This window comes from Oryza sativa, chromosome 4, assembly GCF_034140825.1.
Source record: "Oryza sativa Japonica Group chromosome 4, ASM3414082v1".
In the NCBI taxonomy this organism is placed as follows: domain Eukaryota; kingdom Viridiplantae; phylum Streptophyta; class Magnoliopsida; order Poales; family Poaceae; genus Oryza; species Oryza sativa.
In genome coordinates this window covers 32,776,690-32,799,265 of record NC_089038.1, presented here as the reverse complement: position 1 = coordinate 32,799,265, position 22,576 = coordinate 32,776,690, and the positions used below count along the sequence as shown (strand labels likewise).

General features: G+C 45.4%; 3 protein-coding genes and 2 long non-coding RNA genes across 10 annotated transcripts; 2 read left to right on the top strand and 3 right to left on the bottom strand.

Moving 5' to 3' along the window:
- Positions 1 to 132: 132 nt before the first annotated feature.
- Positions 133 to 4,809, bottom strand: LOC4337126 (diacylglycerol kinase 1-like). Of its 2 annotated transcripts, XM_015778369.3 has the most exons (13): positions 4,641 to 4,809; positions 3,436 to 3,658; positions 3,198 to 3,320; positions 2,988 to 3,116; positions 2,483 to 2,568; positions 2,151 to 2,274; positions 1,928 to 1,976; positions 1,617 to 1,699; positions 1,465 to 1,532; positions 1,243 to 1,320; positions 960 to 1,047; positions 751 to 867; positions 133 to 663 (listed from the first exon to the last, which is right to left on the bottom strand). In XM_015778369.3, the coding sequence occupies exons 2-13, from the start codon at positions 3,655 to 3,657 to the stop codon at positions 331 to 333; spliced, it is 1,500 nt and encodes a 499-aa protein (XP_015633855.1). In that variant the 5' UTR covers position 3,658; positions 4,641 to 4,809; the 3' UTR covers positions 133 to 330. The 2 variants fall into 2 exon arrangements, with proteins under 2 accessions (XP_015633855.1, XP_015633854.1); XM_015778368.3 differs by lacking the exon at positions 4,641 to 4,809 and having other exon boundaries at positions 3,436 to 3,673.
- Positions 4,810 to 5,939: 1,130 nt separating this feature from the next.
- LOC9272449 (uncharacterized) lies at positions 5,940 to 7,606 on the bottom strand. The gene is made up of 4 exons (XR_003241997.2): positions 7,185 to 7,606; positions 6,961 to 7,026; positions 6,489 to 6,645; positions 5,940 to 6,298 (listed from the first exon to the last, which is right to left on the bottom strand). It is a non-coding gene; the product is annotated as an uncharacterized lncRNA (long non-coding RNA).
- Positions 7,607 to 8,606: 1,000 nt separating this feature from the next.
- LOC136356273 (uncharacterized) lies at positions 8,607 to 9,660 on the bottom strand. The gene is made up of 2 exons (XR_010740967.1): positions 9,224 to 9,660; positions 8,607 to 9,108 (listed from the first exon to the last, which is right to left on the bottom strand). It is a non-coding gene; the product is annotated as an uncharacterized lncRNA (long non-coding RNA).
- A 469-nt stretch (positions 9,661 to 10,129) lies between these two features.
- LOC9269838 (cysteine-rich receptor-like protein kinase 10) lies at positions 10,130 to 13,452 on the top strand. Of its 3 annotated transcripts, none has more exons than XM_066309992.1 (6): positions 10,130 to 10,383; positions 11,494 to 11,687; positions 11,837 to 12,047; positions 12,157 to 12,394; positions 12,621 to 12,771; positions 12,885 to 13,452. In XM_066309992.1, exons 3-6 carry the CDS (start codon positions 11,996 to 11,998, stop codon positions 13,170 to 13,172), a joined length of 729 nt encoding a protein of 242 aa, XP_066166089.1. In that variant the 5' UTR covers positions 10,130 to 10,383; positions 11,494 to 11,687; positions 11,837 to 11,995; the 3' UTR covers positions 13,173 to 13,452. The 3 variants fall into 3 exon arrangements, with proteins under 3 accessions (XP_066166089.1, XP_066166087.1, XP_066166088.1); XM_066309990.1 differs by having other exon boundaries at positions 10,130 to 10,391; XM_066309991.1 differs by having other exon boundaries at positions 10,130 to 10,391; positions 11,821 to 12,047.
- A 1,185-nt stretch (positions 13,453 to 14,637) lies between these two features.
- LOC4337123 (receptor-like serine/threonine-protein kinase SD1-8) lies at positions 14,638 to 18,597 on the top strand. 3 transcript variants are annotated; one of them, XM_026024987.2, is made up of 8 exons: positions 14,638 to 16,098; positions 16,593 to 16,712; positions 16,796 to 16,920; positions 17,078 to 17,294; positions 17,409 to 17,640; positions 17,723 to 17,855; positions 17,945 to 18,274; positions 18,414 to 18,597. In XM_026024987.2, the coding sequence occupies exons 1-7, from the start codon at positions 14,757 to 14,759 to the stop codon at positions 18,239 to 18,241; spliced, it is 2,466 nt and encodes an 821-aa protein (XP_025880772.1). In that variant the 5' UTR covers positions 14,638 to 14,756; the 3' UTR covers positions 18,242 to 18,274; positions 18,414 to 18,597. The 3 variants fall into 3 exon arrangements, with proteins under 3 accessions (XP_025880772.1, XP_025880773.1, XP_025880771.1); XM_026024988.2 differs by having other exon boundaries at positions 16,808 to 16,920; positions 17,945 to 18,491; XM_026024986.2 differs by having other exon boundaries at positions 17,945 to 18,491.
- The last annotated feature ends 3,979 nt before the right edge of the window (positions 18,598 to 22,576 follow it).

Genomic DNA, 22,576 nt, shown 5'->3' with positions numbered 1-22,576 from the left:
TAAAATGGACCGTTTTTTCAAGTAAAAAGCAGCTTGACATGAGTAATTTACACTTCCCCGCAAAAAATGAGTAATTTACGCTAGCAAACCTATACAGAGGGTTCAGGACAAGAAGTTTGTTTTGGGACATGATTTTCTGGGAATAGACCAATTGCGTTGCATGAAAATATGACATTACTCGGAAAATTTTGCAGTTCTCGAATACAGCCGGTCGAATCTACACAGGGCTGATAACTAATAAACTAGTAGTATATATAAACCCCCAAAAAGGCAGTATCGCTAACAGTAGTAGCGAACATTCTGAAATCTGAACTCTGAATCACTTATAGCTCAGCTAAGGTGAGCAACATCAACCTCATCAGGGAACTTGAACGTATCAGCTGCACCAAACTTCTTCCTCCCCTCCTCCCACTCATCTTCGTCCTCCAAGCTGTTGCGCTCGTCGTCGTCGTGGTTGCTACAGCACATCGGCGACGAGGGGTCGTTGACGCTCTTCGACTTGCACGGGTCGCTGGCGAGCATGGTGACCTGACGGAGGTGAGAGATCTCGACGACCACGGTGTCATCGTCCTTGGGAAGAGGCTGCTTCCATGGCTCCCCATCGATCCTCATGAACGTGTGCTCGGCTGCTCCTTTGTGGAACTCGAACCGGATTCTATGGGCCTGAAAAATGTGAAATGTGTGACTGCATCAGCAATGCTAGCTGAAATGTAGGGAGTTCAGGAAATGGGTTGAGAACAGATGCATCACCTGTGCTAGACGAGTTCCATGGCCATTAGGGGCAAGCAAGACAAGACCGTGCCAGGCATCGCGAAAGCCGACAACCTCGATAAGGCCGTCGTCGACAAATGGTGCAGTCAGGTCTCTCTGCATATTGCCATGAAAACTTATAAATTCTTTGCCCATGGCAAAGCCATTAGGAGTGAAACGACAACAGAAGAGGCAAGTGCTCTACTTACATCTTGTACTTTCCTGGTGCCAGGTGTTCCCCAAGGATTCAGTCCTCCAGAAAAACTTGGCAGATTCAGACAGACGATTGATCGAATGCTGAAACAATAGAGGGAATATATGTTGATTTTCATAGCTACATTCTGTGGTGATGATAACATTCTAGAAATGTGTCTAAGAAACTTGGAGATGGAAAATGGGGTTGGGATTTTGGAAGAACCAGACATTTTAGATGAAGCAAAATGGAAATTGCCTTGTACAAATACACTGCAAAGGAAGCAAGGATTTATTTACCTGCGAGGAATCTTAAGCTCTTCCCATTGGCCACCAGGTCTTTTCATGATCCGCACCTTTGCAAGTTGAGCAATGTTCCTGAAAATGGGAGCTGTACACGTCATGCATATCCGACGTAAAGGCATATAATAGCTAAGCGTGGTACTTGAAATGCTAACACCGATCAATGAGGATAATTTGATCAATATCAGGGGCATCATGGTTGCATTAGTGACAGGCTACCTCGAGGATGGGTGAGTTAGTGAAGCAGCAAACCATCCTTGTTTAAGTCCAAGCTTAGCATATGTACTCTGCATCAAAGAAATGCATCACAACATTCAGCATAAACAAAATGAAATGTGCCACAAGACTTGCCCTACAGAAACGAGAAGAACCTGATTTGTTAGCTGGTTCTTGAACTTCTCGGGATTTCTCTTCCTCTCAGAGTGAAATTCGTAAGACACTTGTGCATCCATCCCTGCAGTATGTGAAGTCATGATGACCATGTTTCTATTACTGCCTTATTAATCATGATATGCTTAAAAGATACTAAAATATGTTCTACGATAATATTGTTAACAAGTCCTGATTAAAAGGTACTGGATAACAACGGTGACTGTTTGATATCTGTTAGAGCAAGAACTAGCATAAACCAAAAAAAAAAAAAAACATCATGCTGTGCCTTGGATACCAGAGGAACTCTTACCCATACTAAAGTAATTCCAAAATCCTCCACGGTATGTGTGGTAGCCCTCCTGAACAAAAATATAAAAGAAAAAACTGCTAAGCAAGCTTAAAGATCTATATATTCAGTTCTCAGCCTGTCCAATTGTCCATACTATTCAAAAGTGAAAGTCCATGGCTATTGGCTACTACTTCTGTAATAGAAAGAATCAAGTAAAAACAGTATCCACAGTGAGTTGTCTTACCATATTAAGTGAATCGCTTCCTGATACACGGTGGAATGCATGCAATGAGTGAGGCAGCTCTAACGGAGCAATAGGTTCACATGGACCTTCCTGTGGAGCTCGCATCCTCATGATGATATGCCAACTTAAAAAAGTACATTCAAATGAGTGTTTTCTTTCATATGCAGAATATATAAGGGATTACATTTTACTCATGTTTAAAACTAAAAATGACTGCTACACAACATATATGAAAGAGCTGTCGCAGTGAATTATTGGGCAGGACTTGTACTTTTCACAAGCATGACAGAAAAAACAGAAACAAATATAACATTGTGTGCTTGAGATATTACCTATCAATATTCATTTCTCTTGCTTTTTTAACTTGTCCAAGAAATGATTTCACCGCCTCTTGGTCAGTGGTTGGGTTCTTCTTCCCCTGCAGTCAAATTAAATTTAATAGAGGTATAAAACTAGATGCCAGGGAAGATTCAGAGATCATGGCTGCAGATTATGCAGACTAGGTAAAAAGACGGCCAAGGAATCCAGATCAAACTAACAAGAAAATCTCAGATTCAGTAATCTTCTACTTTAGAATGAAAAATCATGCACCCCTCACAGCTCACAGTCAATAAGACATAAAATTTAGGTATCAAGCGTATGATCACTATTTCACTATTAATTCAAAAATGCATGTTTCTTAATGCTAAACCTTCTTATGTTGTCAAACAGCTCAACAACAAAAACAGCTCGTATATGATCACAAATTCACAACAAGCGTGAATTATCTAAAGGGAGGAGATTATCACAACTGAAGAGAATATATGTGTTGGAACAAAACAATAGTCATAGACATACCCATCCAAATGAGAATGGAAGGTTGTTTCCAGTTCCCAGAGGCACAGTTGCAATAGGAGGTGGGTGAGAGAGCTTAAGGTCACTAACTACACCAAGCAGCCAACTTGCTGTGCCATCACCACCAGCAACCTATTTCAAAGATCATTAGTTAAGAGGACATATCCTAAAGCAAAAAGATCATTCTTTATGTTTTCTAGTTAGGCTACTCACAATTAGTCTTAGGTTGCTCTGAATTTGAAAAGCAATAGGGTCGCCATTAGACTTGAGCTTCTCAAAGTTGCAATACAATCTGTGAAGCACCTTTTCAGGAGCCTCTTCTGATAAATCAAAAACCTGTAAAAATTGTGGATCCAAATATGAGATAATATGAGAGAATGATATGAAGTCCTACTATGGCTCAAGGGAATCTTTTCAGCATTCCATCTTCCCAAACTACTAGATTAGGTACCTGCGCTTTATTGAGAAGCTCACGATACGTTTTGATCAAACTGCTTCCGAGTTGGCCGCCACTTCTAGAGTTGATGAATACTACTACAGGGCAACATGGTGCCTGATCAACGAGGACTTGTTCAGAGTCAGGATTCAGAATGTAATCAGGGATGCAGTAGTCTGTTAATGGCTCGCATGGCTTAGAGCAGGAACCATTAGTGCCATTTGTATGTCCATCCATCCTGCAAAACATTTTTATGAGTGAAAAGAGATTAGACATTATTGATCTATGCGCTTCACGGAACCCTTTTTCCACTTCCACGATTGTTCTTTTTTTTTTTTTGAGCAAGGGCATAAACTTCCACGATTGTTCTACAAACGATAGTATGTAAGTAGAAAATTTTCTGATGTGGAGTGAGCCTGAAAGCCTAAATTTTACTACTGGCTATCCCACCATTGCTTGATGGGAAAAATCAGATCCTCAAAGGAAAATGCGACACTGGCGCTTTACGAGATTCCTACTAAAAGATTCACAATAATTGTTCGATAAGAATCTTGTCAAGTAGGAATTAATAAAATAATGGAAAATCAGTAAAACGTGGCAGTATCAACACCAGAAAGAACGGAATTGTTCATTAAATGAACAGAAGGAGTTGAAAGGAAAAAAAAAAGGATGACAATGCTCACAAAAAAGCACAGCCTTTTAGAATAAAGAACGTAGATCGATACAGACGCCAAGCGAAGCATGTTCCGTAATAATTCTACTAAAAGAGAAGGAAAAAAAGGGTAATTTTTTACATATCACAATGCAGCAGTTTCTCTTGGTAAAACAATGCCATAATCTTCACAGTTACCAAAACTGAAAATGTCTAGTCCTGTCTGCAGGAAGCGTCTAGCATGAACCATGGGATTGGAGAACACAACTGCCATGGACCGAAGCCAAAGAAGCAAATTGGAGATCCTCAATTCACAGGGAAAACCGCGTTTCTTGGACCCATACTATCATCGCCCAAATAACCACACCATACGGATCTAGCGGGGGAAAAAAAAATCTGCCGTACAAATGCATGAATTCGATTCAGAATCTTACGGCAACAACGGAGATGGAATTCGGATCAGCAGCAAGCACATCAAAACTCAAAATGCACAGGCCAATATGCAAGAAACCTCAAGACAAGATCCCTCGCAGGAGGACTCATGAAGCTCGGCGCCTATGGACATTACCTGCGATCTCAAGATTTGGGGGGGCGCCTCCAGTTCGTCTTTCGGCGCGTTTCCGACTCGCTGAGGACTGAATTCGGGTTGTCTCAAATTTGGATTTTGAGGAATATTAATAGGGCGATGGTAGCGAGGACGAAGGGGAGAAGAAGAGGACAAGAGAAATATAGAAAGCGACCTCCGTTCGAAATTTCCTTCTCTACATGGAGTTGGAGTTGGGCATTATTGCCCAATTGTCGTCTCATCTGTCCCAGATCTGCATCATCCATTGGCACCCATGAGGCCATGATGACAGATGCTTCTGACTTTTCTGGCTTTTTATTTATACTTTTTTGCCTTTGCGTGCATCACTGTATTCAGGTTAGTGAGCAGATTACAGTGAGCAAAGATCGATTTCATCAGATTTAAGGTTATATTATTCAGACCTGTTTATGTGGTCGAGGGCTTCAGATTTGTTTAGAGTAGAAAAAATAGTTCATTTTTGCATGGGAATCTAGATTCTAGAGAAGTTGCCGTGTTGCTGACACGGTTAAGATATTTTCCATCACCCATTAAGAAAGACGAGTTGACCAAACACAGAAGTTTCCCAAGCGTTAGAACCTGCATTTGAACATTCTATATATTTGCTGCTTATTTCCTTCTGTCGACAAACGGATTAGGCGCCAACGCAACTACTCCTTCCTCTCGTCTGTCTCTACATGTTCAATTCAATGCCCTCACAAGTCTAACGTAAATCCAATCCTAAGTCCAATTTTCAGAGATGCCAAATACCAACCATGTATGCATCTAGAACTGATCAGTGCAGTAATACAAGTATTGAACTCGTGCGCGAATGAACACGCGACGACCAATCACATGAGCCGAACCGCAAGTTGGACAGTAGCAGTATTTGATTAAGGCCAACCACTCTAGCTTAGCAGTCTCGCTAGTCGCTAGGCGACGCGAGAATCTGTGCTTCTGTAGATTTTCTTTTCGCCGGAACACTACAAGAGGAACCCCCCTCTAGCAGCGAATATATGTGTGGCTAAAGGTCTAAATAAGCGTTGTAAGGTCCAATAGCAACACATTGACTATGTGTTGCCTATGCCGGCGTTGCTAAGGTCTATACGTTGCTACGATCTATAGCCATACATACATAAGCGTTGGTAACGACATAAATAACTGTTGTAAGTGAGCAATAGGATGCAACTGGAAGATACTGTTCACATTTACCAAATACATATTACTTACTTGCCAATTTGTAATTAATAATTTACACTACGATCTTATATAGGTTCCATTTGGACAAGAAAAACTCATAAGTACTATAAGAAAAAAATCACAATATATTAATTCACAAATCTCTTATAAGTACAACTTGTGTATACACCACAGCATATTAGTGAGTGTAGTACAAACATATGTTGAATCTTGCAAAAAAAAAAAACATCATCTTGAATTTTCTCTGTGACCAGATCAACATTAGTTTCTGTAACTTGGGCACTTGGCAGCAACAACAATATCTTCTCCTTAGCAATTTCTTCTTCCTCTATCCCATCATCCTCAAGGCAACACTTCACCATAAAATAGATGTCACTGGATTACAGGAAAAGATATGTAATGGAAATGAACATTTAACATCCCATTACAGCTTGGAAAAAATCCGAAGTATGGGTTGGCTTTCCCTGTCAAAAAATTGCACAAACTATCAACAAGATAGCCCAAAACTGCTATACACAATTGGAAATGATTCCAGGTATTTCTAATTAAATGCCAATGTTTCTATTAGTTTATATAGCTCAGATAAGAACACAAAGGGATAACTTATACACCACGACAATTAAACTGCAATGACATATTCCTAGTAAATCTTACCATTGTTCATGTAGCAGAATGAGATCTCAATTTGTCACTTAACAGCCAGAGTTACTCTTTGGATCAAATTATTTGCTTTCACCAATGGCTAAATTTTTGTGCCAAGCATCTTTGGAACCATCCCTGGTTAAGAATTCTCTGCTAATAATTCTTCACACTGAAATAAATGGAACTTGGACATAAGAAAAGCAGAATATTTCTGTGGCATGAATACACTCATCTTTTAGATGATAGAACAGCAACAAACAACTGTCCACATGTTAAATTTATGTATCTGGTAGCAGGTAGTAATTGGCAAAACATAACTTAAACTAATTAAAAAAAGTCGACAATCTGAGCTATGAACTTTATATCTTTTTATGGTTACTCTGCACTGTATAATGATAAAGTTAATAAAAAAGGCATGGTTCATGTCATTACCACATACCAGAGCAGAAAAATAGCCACAAGATTCACTAATCACTTAGCTTACATTGCAATTCCATCGAGAAACTTGGGGCATGATCAATAACTAATAACTAAGTCACTAGGGATCAACCTGCAGAGAAAGAGGGCATCATTACTTGCCTATCGCAGATATAAAGCTCTACAGGATTTAGGTGTGTTTCTTGCAAAATTAACGAAGTATCTAGAGCACACAACAGTCCACGTCAGGGAATAATGATAATTCGTACATTAGAAGCCGCAATCACATACCAGATCAGCTGAGAACAGCAGCGGACGAGATGGAGCACGATGTGGCGGTCCAGGCAACAGGGTCAGGGGATTCAGGGGCCATCGCGATCGGGGCAATGAGGCGGCGGCGTGCCGGTCAGCCGTCGGCGCAGCACGGGAGAGGATAAAGCGGCGACATGCGGGTCGAGGCGGCGCAGCGTCGACGGCAGAACTGGAGGATGCGGCGGGGTCAGGGCAGGGACGAGGCGGCGGTGCTCGGGCCGGGGCGGCGCAGCATTGACACGGCAGCGATCTGGGATCACGATCCTTTTCGATCGGGCGAGGATTGTGAGGGGAGGTTTTTCAGGAAAAGATAATGGTTGGTTGCGTTTCTGTTGACTTGGGTCGCTGGGCGTGGCCGAGTGGTTGAAAGCGGATGCTTAACAACGATTATCACTTCCGTTGCAGCCTATACGTTGGTGGAGGGGTATTCCTGTTGTAGTGCCGTGAGTGGGGGGAGCACCGGGCACGGGCGGCGGTTGGTGCGCGCGCGAGAGAAGCTCGGCTGCTTTGCGGTTTTGGGCGCGTTCTCGCGTTGGAATTCGTCGCGCGTTCAACGCCGATGTTTGTGTTTCCGAGCGGGTTCTGTGTGTGGTCGCGGTGGCGTTCGTTCTCATTACCGGTGGGTTTCCACCCGCTGACGGACGCCTGACGCGGCGCGGCGCGGCGCGTGCCACGGTGGCGCATGTGGACAGCGCCATCAGAGATAGGACGAGAGAATATGTGATGGACTGATGGTGGAGTGGGTGGCACGGCGACGGGAGCAGCAGCGTTGATGCGGACGCCCGGCGAGGGGTGTGGATGCTTAGGCGCGTTAAACTCCCTACGGTGTGACGGCAGTGACGCGAGCTCTGCCCGCAGGATGTGGTAAACTTGGATAGTGCCGTCCGATGTCTAGATCTTTATTTTTTTCTCTCCTGGATTTGCTTACATGGTTTTTGAAGGAGGGAAAGGAAAACAAGTTCACTGACATGACGTCAAGGAGAAAGAAGAAGGGGGGGTGTTTTCTCTTCTTTTGAATGCGACAGTTCGTTCGTTGGTAAAAAGAAGCATGGTGGCCGTGTATAAATGGGCCTTAATCCCAGCCCAATCAAGCGTGAAAAGGATGAGGATTTGAACTTAAATTCTAGCCCATACAGATAAATGGGCTTGAATTGAGGCCCATTCTAAATGAAGCCGGATTGTAGGTTGTTCCGCATGGGAATAAGTTCACTTGGGTCCCTTTATCTGTCGTCCAGTCCTATTTCTATCCTTTGGTCGCAAAACCAGATACAACTCATCTCTCAACTTACAAAACCATGCAGAAAAAGTCCCTCGGCAGTATTGTGCCCGGTTTTAAATGATGTGGCACCTACGTGGCTCCCTTTGACTAGCTCCTTGTCTCACGTGGCATTGACATGGTGGTGACGTGGCAACTTGATATGAAAAAATATTAAACCCCATGGGACCCACATGTCAGTTTTAGACATAAAGTAATAAAAAATGGTGGGGCCCACGTGGGCCCCGCATGTCACTCACCCCTACCTCTTCTTCCTCCCCTCTCCCCATCTCCCCTCTCCGGCCACGGTCACGGCGGCGCCGGGGACGACGACCTCAAGAAGACTCCGCCCGCGCGTCCGCCCGTCGCTGCCCCAGTCCATCCCGTCGGCTTCGCGCTGCCATCCGCCCCCCGCTCCGCCCCGCCCCGCCGGCTTCGTGCCGGAAGACGACGACGACGAGGCTGGCGCCCTCCGCTTGGCTCCGCCGCCCGCCGAGTCGCAGCCGCACGTGGACGGGAGCTCGAGGCAGCCCGCCGCCGCTGCCGCGGAGGAGGAGGAGGAGACCACGGCGCTCAAGACTCTGCAAGTTCCATCTAGCTTCTTCGTCGTCGTCGTCTCAGAATTCTCTGCGGATGGAATATTCAGACCTGTGGATCGGACAAAGTGTACTCGTTTGAATCATTGATCATAGCTGGAGAAAAAACCTAGGAGCTGGGGATAACTGATATGATATATATGGAAGATGTGATCATCTCAACTAACAATCCATGGTGTTGCTGGTTGTAGTTGCTAGTACACGTTTGATGGGAAACATGCAGGGGCGGCAGCAACCTGCACGGCTGCGTGGACGAGGGCGCCGCGGCAGGAGCAAGCGGCGGAGATCCCCATCGTGCTGTTCCCGTCAGTGGTCTTCCCGGCGCGACGGTGCAGCTCCAGGCGTTCGAGTTCAGGAACCGGACCATGGTGCACACGTGGCTCCAGGATCGGCGTCGTGTACTCCGGCGGGCGGCGGCGCCGCGGCGGAGTGGGGGGCGGGGTGGCGGCCGGCGAGGTGGGGTACGTCGGCGGCGACCGGTTCCGCGTCGTCGGTGCCGTCAAGACGAAGCCGTACGTGGTCGCGAGGATCCGCCGCGCCGCCGCCCCTCACTCCGCCCCGCTCTACCACCCACGCGAAGCTTCTTCGTCGACGGCAATGGCTGATATGGGAAGGTAGGGGAGAAGGGTATAGAGAGGAGAAAGAAATTGCTACAGCCTACATACGGGGTCCACGTGGGCCCCACCATATTTATTTTGTTGTGTAGTTGACATGTGGGCCACCGTGGGCCCCACCATTTCTAAATTAATTTTTTTTGTGTAGTTGACATGTGGGCCCGCTGTTTTTATTATTTTTTGAGATATAATTGCTACGTAAGTGCCACGTCAATGCCACGTGGGACGGAGACCTAGTCAAACCAGCCACGTAGGCGCCACGTCAGCCAAAACTGCTATCCAAACCACCTTAGGACCTGACCTTATGTGCGCTGGTTTTATAAGTTGGGGGATATGTTGTATCCGGTTTTACACTTCAGAGACAAAAATCAGACTGTACGACAAATAGAGGGACCTAAAGTGAATTTATTCTTTCCGCATGTGACAACTAGATCTGGCCTGCTTACGGTATAGGCCGCTAACGGCAAAGCCCATTAGTCGGACTGGCCTCCAGGGGAGGGGATTCGCTGCCGGCGAGGTGGTGTGCCGCGGCGACGGCGGAGGCGACGAGGCCGAAGCCGCCGGCGGTCTGGCCGGCGATGGAAGGGGGGGGGGGGACCCGCCGGCCGTAGGCGCGATGGGTCGGCCGCCCAGATCCTCTCCACCGTGAAGATCTCCCCATCTTATCCTCGGCGATCTGCGTTTCCCTTGCTCGGAAAGGCGACCCAGAATCAGTAACTACGTACTACTCCTCCCTTATTTCACCTCAGATTTTAAGCGATATTTTTGGTATAGGAATGCACGAAATGTCATCCTGCCTGCATGAATGAAGAAATTTCTGGGTTGTTAGGTCCCGCAAAAATTTAATCCCAGTTCCATCCTGTTCCCACCTATACCCGTATAGACAATCTACAGGGATTGTGAGTTAGGGATCGGGAAGATAGTTAGAAATTTTAGTTATTCGCCGCATATGTTGACTAATCTGATAATCTGCAAGGACGTACATTTCCGCGTCTCAATTTTCATTTTTTTTTCAGCACTTGGTCCATGCTAGACTGTCCCGAGATTTCTCCGGCTGCTGTTAATTTGTTGCCACTTGCCAACGAAAAGCATTGCTCTATGAAAAAAATGCATTGCCTTCTTCGCTCCTGTCCTAACTCCTAAGCAAAGCTAGGAGGTGGCATGGTCAGATAGTGACATCCTAAGATTGTTTATTCATGATCTCGTCAACAAATACTGAACTTGTCAAGAACATGGAATGGTTGAAGTGGTCAAGCGAAGGATAACAGTGTCTAATACATCACGTTCCATTGTCTTATAAATTTATCAGTTTTTATTTGTCATTCTACCAATCTTGTTGACCAGTTGTTCTGTTTGATAAGAACGGAGCATTGACAACATATTATCTTGCAAATCCACGAAATTTCGATGTTGACATGCATTCCTCTAGGCAAAGCATAAATGCTCAATTGTCTTAGTGAGCGCTGATACTGCCATCTTCCTTATCGGCATCATGCTCATGCATTTCTGTGTGTTTGGATGCCTGAAGAAATTTGTCATAAAGCAAATGGGTAATATTTTTATTACTGACTTCTTCACATGTATTTGGATTCCTTCTACGATGTCATTAGTGTTTCTTTCTGTTGTATGATTTAGAGGAATAATTTGTATGATACATGCCATTGTTCAGATTATGAATATACAAGGCTAAGACTTCATAATATTCTACGGCCAAACATAATTTCATGACAGTTATCTCTTAGTCTTAGAGATTGCTGATATAGTTCAGTTTGCGTTAACAGCTGTCTGGTAGGTTTATATCTAATATTTTTACTAATCTGCAGGCATAAGGAGAATACAAGCACCACGGCTGATCACAAAAGAAGCTGGACCACCTGCAGATGAAGCTATATTCAGAAGTGATTCAGTGAAATCCGCAGTTCTAAGCTCACCACTAGTTGAGTTTAGCACGATTTATTCAGCAACAAATAATTTTAGCAACAAGCTTGGTGGAGGCGGATTTGGTTTTGTTTACAAGGTATGGTCATTTAAACATTTTATCATTTTATCCTATCTTGTTAATATGAATGAAATTGTTGTTTTTACTATCTTTGTTCTGACCTGGAATTCAAAATCGTAATGCTATAAGATCAATACCTGAACCAACATAGTTGATATTACTTCTAGGGGGTACTACCTGATGGCCAGGAGATTGCTGTCAAGAGGCTGTCAAACAGATCCAGTCAGGGATTGGAAGAGTTCAAGAACGAGGTGATAGTTCTATCCAAACTGCAACACCGGAATTTGGTTAGGCTCTTTGGTTGTTGTGTTCATGGAGAAGAGAAGATGTTGCTGTATGAATACATGCCCAACAAGAGCCTTGACTCATTTATTTTTGGTAACGTTTAGTTTGATTCCTGCAAATCCTGACGTTCTGATTTTGTTTAGATGTAAGCCAGTAACTGAACTTGTCTGCTAATTTGGTGCTTTCATGTGAATCTTATTAGATGAAAGTAAGAGGCTAATATTTGGATGGAAATTGCGATACAAGATTATTCAGGGAATTGGGAGAGGATTATTGTACCTTCATCAGGATTCCAGGCTCAAAATTATTCACAGGGATCTCAAAGCGAGCAATATTCTGCTTGATGATGATTTCAACCCCAAGATATCTGACTTTGGTATGGCTAGAATATTTGGTGAACACCAACTTCAAGCCCTTACCCACCGAATTGTTGGAACCTAGTAAGGCTCTTTTTCACTTTTGTTCACTAGAGTAAAATTGAACAAAAATTCTACGATCCAACTCTTAACTGTACTGACCTGCCTCACTAAACTACTGCTTTCTTCTTGCATCATTAACTCTATGATTTTACTACATTATTTAGATCATAACAAAATCCACCTGCTAGTTGACATTACGAGATGTCCTAGAAGGCAAACTAAATGTGCTAAAATCTGTGAGATGCAGTGGCTACATCTCTCCAGAGTACGCAATGGAGGGCAAATTCTCTGAGAAATCAGACATCTTCAGTTTCGGCGTGTTGATCCTAGAGATTGTGAGCGGACGAAGGAACAGCTCATTTGTTGATGAAGAATGGTCAATGAATCTCTTGGGTTACGTAAGATGATACTATCTTCTTCCCCTTGTCATTTTCCAGTTAAATGGCAAACTATATGGTAATCAATACACGTTTTATGATTGGCATCTTCTAATTCACTGTACCCATTTCAGGCGTGGACACTGTGGAAGGAAGGCAGTGTCTCGGAGCTGATCGATCCACTCATGGGCACCATATGCTCTTACGATGAAGTATGCAGATGCATCCAGGTTGGTCTTCTGTGCGTGCAGGAATTACCAGGTGATAGGCCAAGCATGCCCCTGGTGCTCAGGATGCTCAGTGGGGATGTTACACTTCCTGCTCCGAAGCAAGCTGCATTTTTCGTCGGAAGGGTTCCTCTGGATGATAACAATACTGGATCGGGGAATCAGTTGACGTATACTCAATTGCAAGGCAGATAGCTCCTTGTCAGTGCCTCTGAATCTCTTGTTCAACTTGCCAACCTGGATTACTGAAGTTGGTGTCTCTCATTTTCCCTGTTTGTTTGTTGTTAACCTAGTAATAAACCTGTTATTATTTTTGTATATAGGTTTGCTTGTAATATGTGGAACTGTAAGCGTATTTGGGAATTGGAATGCCGTTTGTTTATACATCTGGGTATCAGGGTATGCAACACCAGGAAATTTATCCTCCTGTTGTGGGCCTGTTTGGTTGATGCCCTGAGCACCATGCTTCTGAGAAGTTCTTGAATGTTACCTGGCCAGGCGGCCTGAACTTTTGCTTGTTTGGTTTGCCGCCGCTGCCTGAGAAGGGAAAAAGTGATTTGGGTCTGATAATTCACTAGTAAGTTAAGTGCTAAACAAGAAGACGCAAATTTCGGCGAGATTGCTTGACAGTTCCAACTGAAATCGTAGCTTTCCAATAGCAATTAATCACATACATAAAAAAAGGGAAACCAAAGGAGTACAAGGATTAAAAATATCCCCAAATCCAAGCAGCAGTCGGCAAGCTTCAATCGGCAACAACGACAGGAGCGAAAAGAATCACAGCATTGGCTGAAGCTTCGCGCCAAGATGTTGCAACAACGACGGGATCCGAAGAATCGACAGCCGCCGCGAAAGACGACGGGATAAATCTGGTGTCGCACGCCGGCGACGGCAGCAGGGGCTTTCGCGTAGACGAAGGCGACGGTGGCATGGACTTCACTCGGCGGCGATAGCTACGGCGGCGGAGGCAGCCAGGCAAGGGCTTCACGCAGTGGCGGCATCAGAGCTTCACGGGAGGGCAGCTTCATTCTGCTGGCTGCCGAAACAGATTATGATGGTAATCTTCTGTCCTCGCTGCGCCTGAGGCTCAGGCCACCGATTTGACTCAGGCTAATCACGCGTCTCCGTGTTGAGTAAAAGAGTGTCAGGCTAGCAACCAAACAGAGCCTAGAACGAGTCAGGCTAGTCTCAGGTCAGGTAAATTTTTTTCAGGGTAGCAACCAAACAGGCCCTAGTGACCGGTTATCAAATCTGTTTGCTATTTTGAGTAGGATTTGAGTGTCTGTAAAAAGTCATTTGTGAGACATCGTGCACGGGAGACTTTTGCCTTGTGTTAACCCATTGGATAACTAGGATGCATATTGTGCTTCTCCATTTCCTTTTTCAGGCCAAAAGAATGTAAAGCTCTGCTACATGGTTACGTGTAGCCACAGGTCGTGCTAAGACGAAGAAATCTTTGGAACGAAGCAGTCACATTGACCTGCACTTTTTAAGCAATTTTTTCACACCCAATTGAGTGCAAATTAATAAATTCAGCCAATTAGTTGGAGTACGACTTTGAGAGAATTTAGATATTGTCGTATGGGATTTGATGTACCTCTTTCAAATTCTAAATAGACAGATCCGGACTACCTGAATTAACTAGTTTATCATCCAATATTCCAATCCAAATATCCAGAAATGCCTATGATCAGTATACATGACCATCCTTCATGGCCATCTGCTGCATGAGCTAGCCTTTCTGCATGCAACAAGAGCTAGAGACATTTTGACCTTGTCATGAGGTCAACCAGGCAATCGTCTAACCTACTCCGCCTGGTCGCCTTCTTCTTCCTCCTCTCCGGCCAAACGTCGGCCGCCGCCGCCGCGGGCGTCGCCGACAAGCTCGACAAGGGCCAGAACCTCACCGACGGCCAGACGCTCGTCTCGTCCGGCGGCGGCTCGTACACTCTGGGGTTCTTCTCTCCCGGGAAGTCGACCAAGAGATACCTCGGCATATGGTTCACCGTGTCCGGCGACACCGTCTACTGGGTAGCCAACCGTGACCGCCCCCTCGACGGCAAGTCCGGCGTGCTGCTGCTCAACGACGATGGCAGCCAGCTCGTCCTGCTCGACGGCGGCTCTCGCCGGACGGTGTGGTCCGCGAGCTTCTTGGCCGCCTCTGCCGCGGTGGTTCAGCTTCTCGACTCCGGCAACCTCGTCGTGCGCAATGGCAGCGGCGGCGACGCCTACCTGTGGCAGTCGTTCGACCAGCCGTCGGACACGCTGCTGCCCGGCATGAAGATGGGCAAGAGCCTGTGGAGCGGGCAGGAGTGGTTCATCACGGCGTGGCGCTCCGCTGACGACCCGTCGCCGGGCGACTACCGCCGCACGCTGGCCACGGACGGCCTACCGGAGCTCGTCCTGTGGCGAGGCGGCGGCGGCGGCGGCGCCACCAAGGTGTACCGCACGGGCCCGTGGAACGGCAGGTTCTTCAACGGCGTCCCGGAGGCGTCCAACTACTCCGACAAGTTCCCGCTGCAGGTGACGTCCAGCGCGAGGGAGGTGACCTACGGCTACGGATCGGTCGCCACGGCCGGCGCCGCGCCATTGACGCGCGTCGTGGTGAACTACACCGGCGTGGTCGAGCGCCTCGTGTGGGACGCGAGCAGCCGGGCATGGCAGCGATTCTTCCAGGGCCCGAGGGACCCCTGCGACAGCTACGCGCGGTGCGGGCCGTTCGGCCTGTGCGACGCCGACGCCGCGGCGACGTCGTTCTGCGGCTGCGTGGATGGGTTCACCGCCGCGTCGCCGTCGGCGTGGGCGTTGCGGAACACCTCCGGTGGGTGCCGGCGAGGCGTGGCGCTGGACTGCGCCGGCGGCGGCGGCGGGAGCAGGACGACGGACAAGTTCAAGGTGGTGCGGGGGGTGAAGCTGCCAGACACGCGCAACGCGTCGGTGGACATGGGCGCCACGGCGGCGGAGTGCGAGCGGAGGTGCCTGGGAAACTGCTCGTGCGTGGCCTACGCCGCCGCCGACATCAACGGCGGCGGCTGCGTCATTTGGACGGACGACATCGTCGATCTTCGCTACGTTGACCGCGGGCAGGATTTGTACCTGAGATTGGCTAAGTCTGAATTTGGTATGTGCATTGCTTTATTTTCAATTTTATCTTGAAAGATTATGTTCTAAAACAATAATGAAAATGGGTTTCAATCCGAGCCTATATTTTGAATGAAAATGACCCCAGATAAAAGATTAGCGAAAGAAATGTCAAAGTAACAGTTCTTTTTTTTAACAAAGTAACGATCCTGATGTCACCGTAAAAGAAATGCCGACATATGATACTCTCTCGAATATAAGTCACTCTCACCTTTTCTTTTTCCTATTCAAACTTTTTTAAGTTTAATTTAGTTTATAGAAAAATATAACAATATTTTCAATACAAATAAACATATTATCAAAATATTTTAATATTATATTTAATGAACCTAATTGATGTCGCAATCTCTTTTAATTTTTTATATAAATTTGATTTAATCTAAAGAAGTTTTAACTAGAAAAGTCAGCGAAGGGAGTAATTCTGAGCATGAACTGATCTCTCTCTATGTCTTTTTTTTTTTGTCTGAGTAACAGTTGAGACCAAAAGGTCTCTGATTGTACTAGTTGTCCCACCTGTAGCTGCTACCATTGCTATTCTTTTGATCGCTTTTGGGGTTTGGGCTATTTGGTGCAAAAAGAATCACGGAATTTTAGGTAAATCCAGGCTTTTAATCTTAAGGATATTTATTATGAAGTTCTAAGCTAACAAACTGTATGCTAAATTGCTAATACCACAGATGTTATTCCAGATAACCCTTCTATGGGCGTTGCTTCAGTCAATCTAGCTACTATAAAGTCTATTACTGAAAATTTCTCAGAAAATTGCTTGATTGGTGAAGGTGGATTTAGCACCGTTTATAAGGTGAGCCTCTCTCTTCAGAAGATAGACACATGTAACATGAAAGTTGCACTAATCCTCATGAAAAAAGAAATTAAACATAAGTTGCAAATACTTAATACCGTACACTGGCAAATGCCAAAAATGCAATTGCAATCACCTGAAATTTGGAAATGACCAGGGAGTACAATCTGACGGGAGAATGGTAGCCGTGAAGAGGCTAAAGCAGTCAGCTCTGACGAACAAAGGCAAGAAGGATTTCGCCAGAGAAGTGGCAGTGATGGCCGGGCTCCATCACGGTAGCCTTCTCCGCCTCCTAGCTTACTGCAACGAAGGCAATGAGCGTATACTGGTATACGCCTACATGAAGAACAAGAGCTTGGACAACCACATTTTCGGTACCCACCCTGTTCTATCTGAATTCAGCTTATTAAGCTACATCACTGACCTGATCATAAATTCACCATGACATGAATAAATAATGTCACCTTCCATGTTCTTCTTCATTTCAGGCCCGTTGCCGCGTCGAGCTAATCTGCACTGGAGAAGAAGACTCGACATAATTCAGGCCATCGCGAAAGGTGTCGCGTATCTTCACGAAGGACCAGACGGGAGTGTAATCCACAGGGATCTCAAGCTGAGCAACATTCTTCTAGACGACGAATTGAAGCCTAAGATTGCAGACTTTGGCACCGCCAAGCTGTTCGTCGCCGATCAGTCAGGCCAGACCCTCGTGGTCTCACAGTAAGTAAACTAATGGCTGTTCCTAGTAGCAATGTTGCTCAAGTTTTGATTTGAAGCCTTGAATTGAATTCGTGAATTGAAGAGGTTATGCATCTCCGGAGTACGCGTTACGAGACGAGATGACGCTCAAGTGCGACGTCTACAGCTTCGGAGTCGTCCTCCTGGAGACGCTCAGCGGCGTTCGCAACGGCTCAATGCAGACGCTTCTTCCACAGGTAATCAAGCAGTGCACTGAACACATCAAATCTTCATTGCAAGACAATGGCATTTGGATCCTTCAGTTAGACCTCTTTCGTGCATACAGGCATGGAGGTTGTGGGAACAGGGCAACCTCATGGACCTCCTTGACCCGGCAATGGCGAGGCCTGCACCCGACGATGCAGAGCTCCTGTACGATCTAGAACGGTGCATCCACATCGGGCTTCTTTGCATCCAGGACATGGCGGACGATAGGCCGACCATGTCCGAAATCGTCGCCATGCTGACGAGCAGGACGTCGCAGATGGAGCAGCCCAAGAGACCGACACTTGACAGCAGAGCCGCCATGCGTCCGCTTCGTCAGAGTGATGTCCAAGGCTCAACCACAACCGATCTCACCTAATGCATGCAGACTGCCTGGATTGGCCGTGCTCAGGTGTAGTAGAAGAGAAGGATTTTCTTTTCTCTGCTTGTAATTGTATGCATGTCTGTGTTGACTTAGTTTCTCTTTGTAGATGTCTCTTCTGCTTGGCTGCTTGTGACTTGTGTCATTGTGTGGTCATCTTTTTTTGCAGATATTCCATTGAATGGCTGATGTATTCATGATTCTAACTACAGATTAACATGATATGAGGAGCAGTTAACTGGAACCATTTTCCTTTTTTTTGGTTAACTTGTTGACAAGCAGCAAAAGACGTTAAGACCCTGTTTAGATGGGACTAAAACTTTTAAGTCGCTATCACATTGGATGCTTGGATATTAATTATAAATATTAAACGTAAACTATTAATAAAACTCATCCATAATCTTGGACTAATTCACGAGACAAATCTATTGAGTATAATTAATCCATGAATACCCTATGTGATGCTACAGTAAACATTCTCTAATTATAGATTAATTAGGCTTAAAAAATTTGTCTCGTGAATTAGCTTTTATTTATGTAATTAGTTTTGTAAGTAGTCTATATTTAATACTCTAAATTAGTGTCTAAATACAGAGATTAAAGTTAAGTCCCTGGATCCAAACACCACCTAACTTCTCAACGGTAATCAACAACCCGGAAGTTGGCGTGCCGTAAAGCACGTCACGGGTAATCCGGCCCGGCCCATTCCAAAGTCACGATGGTAATGGGCCAATTTTATACATGTGCATACGTTTTGTCTCATGTAACACATGATTTTCATCCCACGAGAGGACATCCCCTGTTATTTGTAAATCATTTAAATAGTTATAAATATATTTGAAAAAAATAACAACATAGATTAATATGAAATATATCACTCCACAAACATGTGTCAGGGTTACGGGTTAGGTATACCCTTTACCCTTTGATATACGTCTCATATCGGTATGGTATACCCACGCGTATACGGATACTCTCCGCATATATTAAGGAAACCCCTCACGGAGTTTACAAATGGAAGGAGTTCTACTCGGACAAGACTGGGTCGTCAATGTATCGTGTAAGGTTCGATGTTTCCGAGTTCTACTTGGAAACCGCCTAACCTGTGATATAAAAGGGACCCCCTGGGGAGGGCCTGAGGCATCGAATCTCAGAGCCAACACAACCCTCACAGCCTACGAAGTCGGAGCCTGCAAGGAGCCAAACCGCTAGGGATCTAGTCGAACCAACTCGACTATGATCTCGCTGGATCCGTCGATTTCCATTGTTCCCTTTGTAACCTGTGTTTTCCATCATATAATCCCACATCAACTGGATTAGGGCTATTACCTATCAAGGAGCCTGAACCAGTATAATCTTTGTCTTTTGTCTGCTTGATGTCGTATTACATAGATCCTTGTACCAGCGTACCCCAATAACCTCTATATCCGGTCTACGGGTATCACCCGTCGACAGTGGCGCGCCAGGTAGGGGGACTTGGTACTCAAGGTTCCACTACTATGTCATCCAGCCTCGTCGACAATAGCGTCAACACCAACCTCAGCCAAGTATTCCCTGCTTCAACGATGCTGGTGTGGACTCAAGTCGGCGAAATCGTCTTCCCGGTTTACACCACAATGCCGATCTCAACCGGTCCGCCAATGACTAGAAACGAGAACGCAATGGCTACAAACCAAGACGACTCCATGTCGAAAGATCCTCCCGCCGAGGCGGAGAACGGAACATCGACGACATCCGAGCTCGAGAAGGATTCTAATGCGGCCAAACCTTGTCGTTCCGACATGAACCGCGAGCTGACGAAGATGACTTCCGAAGTGACAAGGTCCTGGTGTCCTATCCACAAAACCAGGAAACACACTTTGTGTCACATCCTGATTTTCGTTTCAGGATTTATAAATTATTTAATAAATTATTAATAGAATTTATATTAAATGTTCTTTAATTTACAAGTGAAGTTAAATGTGGGAAATAAAATTTCCTAAATATAAAGCATGGATGGATTTAATTTTTATTAAATTCTCCATGATTAAGTCAACTCTCTGAAATTTTCTCGGATTTTTCAGAGCTCAACTCTTAATAATACAAAGAACAGTTCAGTAATTATTTGATCATTAATGATCTAATTATAATTGTTAAAGAGCTTTTCTTGTTTAAAAATCCTTAAATTATAAATTGTTGTTTAAAAGGAATTATTAGAAATGATTTTAAAAGCTTATAAGAGAAGATCTAATTTTAATTTGTTAAATCTCAATATAAAATTGGGCTAGATAAAATTTCATTAAATACTTTGCTTAATTCTATAATTCCTAGATTTTTCTGGGATTTATTTGAGCTAAGGAAGTATTTTTAGTAAATGGAATTGCATTTAAGAAATAATTTAAATTGAAAAAGGTTTTAAAAGTCTTCTTTTGGCTTTGGGCCGAAAGTCGGCCCAAAACCTCTCTTCTCTCCCTCCTCGGCCCAGCCGGCCCAGTCCGCCGAGCCGCCGCTCTCCTCTCTCTCTCAGCCGCTGACAGGTGGGGCCCGCTTGTCGGATCCGTCTTCCTCGCGTCGCCGCCGCCGCCCGAAACCCTAGCGCAAGCCGCCGCCGTCTCCTTCCAAATTCGGCCGCGTCTTTCCTTATCCGGCCGAATCGTTTGAGGGAAAATGATCCTCGGGATCTCCTCTACCTTTTCTTCTTTGGAAGCTTCGCCTAAATCGGTTTGGAAATCGATGGATTCGAGTTCGAATTGGATCGGTTTTCCTCTCTCCAAGCCGAGCTTTCCTTCGCCGTCTCCGCCGCCGTGGGCCTTCGCCGCCGCCTCCTTGCACCTATTTAAGGACCCCCGAGCTCTCCTCTACCCGTAGCCACCCTCGCCTTCGCCTCTCGTCGTCGGAAGAGCTCTAGCGCCGTGTGCCCTAGCTTCGCCGTCGCCGCCGCCGCTCCAGCCGTGCGCCGCCGTCGTTTCAGCCGTCGCCGTCGCTCGGGAAGACCGCCGTCGGGTTCGCAAGGTCGTCGCCGTCCTCGTCCGCCCCTTCGCCGTCGCCGGAGACCGCCGGAGCTTCATCGCCGTCGTCAACCCGAAGGTTTCCGCCGCTTCCTCCTCGTCGCCGTCGCCGTCCGTTGCTTCTCCGCCGCTTCTTTGGTCACCGGTGAGTTCGCCGCGTCGCGCTCTACGTCCTGGTGCTCTCCGTTCGCGTCGCCGCGCCGTCGTTCGCCGGCGAGCATGCGAGCCCGAGCCGCCGAGCCGCCGCCGCCGGTGGTGACGTCATCGCTGACGTCATCCAGGCCGTCCGCCGTAAACCGCCGTGGACCCGATCGATCTCGGCCGTCCATCTTGGATTGGTTCGATCTCGGCCGTCCGTTCGCGTGAACCGCCGCCCGTGCGCCCGGTCCACCGAAACCCTAGCCCGCTGACGCAATAATCCTTCTTTTCCTTTTCAAAAATAATTCATTATTGCGTCATAATTCAATTAAAATCAGTTTAAAGGTTTTAATCCGATTTAATCTTTAAAAATTCATATCTAATTCATCTTAACTCAGTTTAATGTGGTTCAAGTTGCAAAAGTTGTATAAAATAAAGATCTACATATTAAAATTGTCCATAAATTGAATTAAATTTATTTAATTCTTTTTAAATGGGCTTTAATTAGATTTAATCTTGTAAAATTCATAATAAATTCATTTGAAGTCAGAATGAGGCCGTTCAAGTCTCATAATTCATCTAAAAATATGATCTACATGTTTGTTTACTTTTTATGTATTGTTTATTTGGTTTTTATTAGTCTTTTTCCTCGTTTTGCGTGATAGCTTGTCGTTTCCGTCGTTGCGAAGGTTCGCGAGTGCGCCGGAAGTATTCAAGAAGATTAATTGAAGACCGATTATTGCAAGGCAAGTCACACAGATCCTAAACACAATCCTTTGAGCATGTTGATCCTATATTTAAATTCTCTATTTATTTCAACTGTGCATTTATTTTCGAATGTCATTGGGTGGAATTAACCTATTCTTTGTTATGGCCCTTTTGTTCTTGATTACTTTATTCCTTGATACCTTGGGTGATTATAATTGGACTAGTTGAGCTTTATATATATTGGTTCAACTAGATATTAGATATGATTGCTTAGCCATGCTTAGAAACATTAGCACACATTTGGGATAACTAATGTTTCACTATCACTTATGGTTATATTTAATGGTAGCTCACGATGGTCAATCGTGATTGGTTAATTAATTACTTGCCAACTAAAACTTGATAATGGTGGGTTGTGAGCACATGGTTTTGAGAGTCGTGCTCATGACAATTAAGGACCGGTTCGCGAGCTACTGTTGTGAAACATTAACCGTGCCAA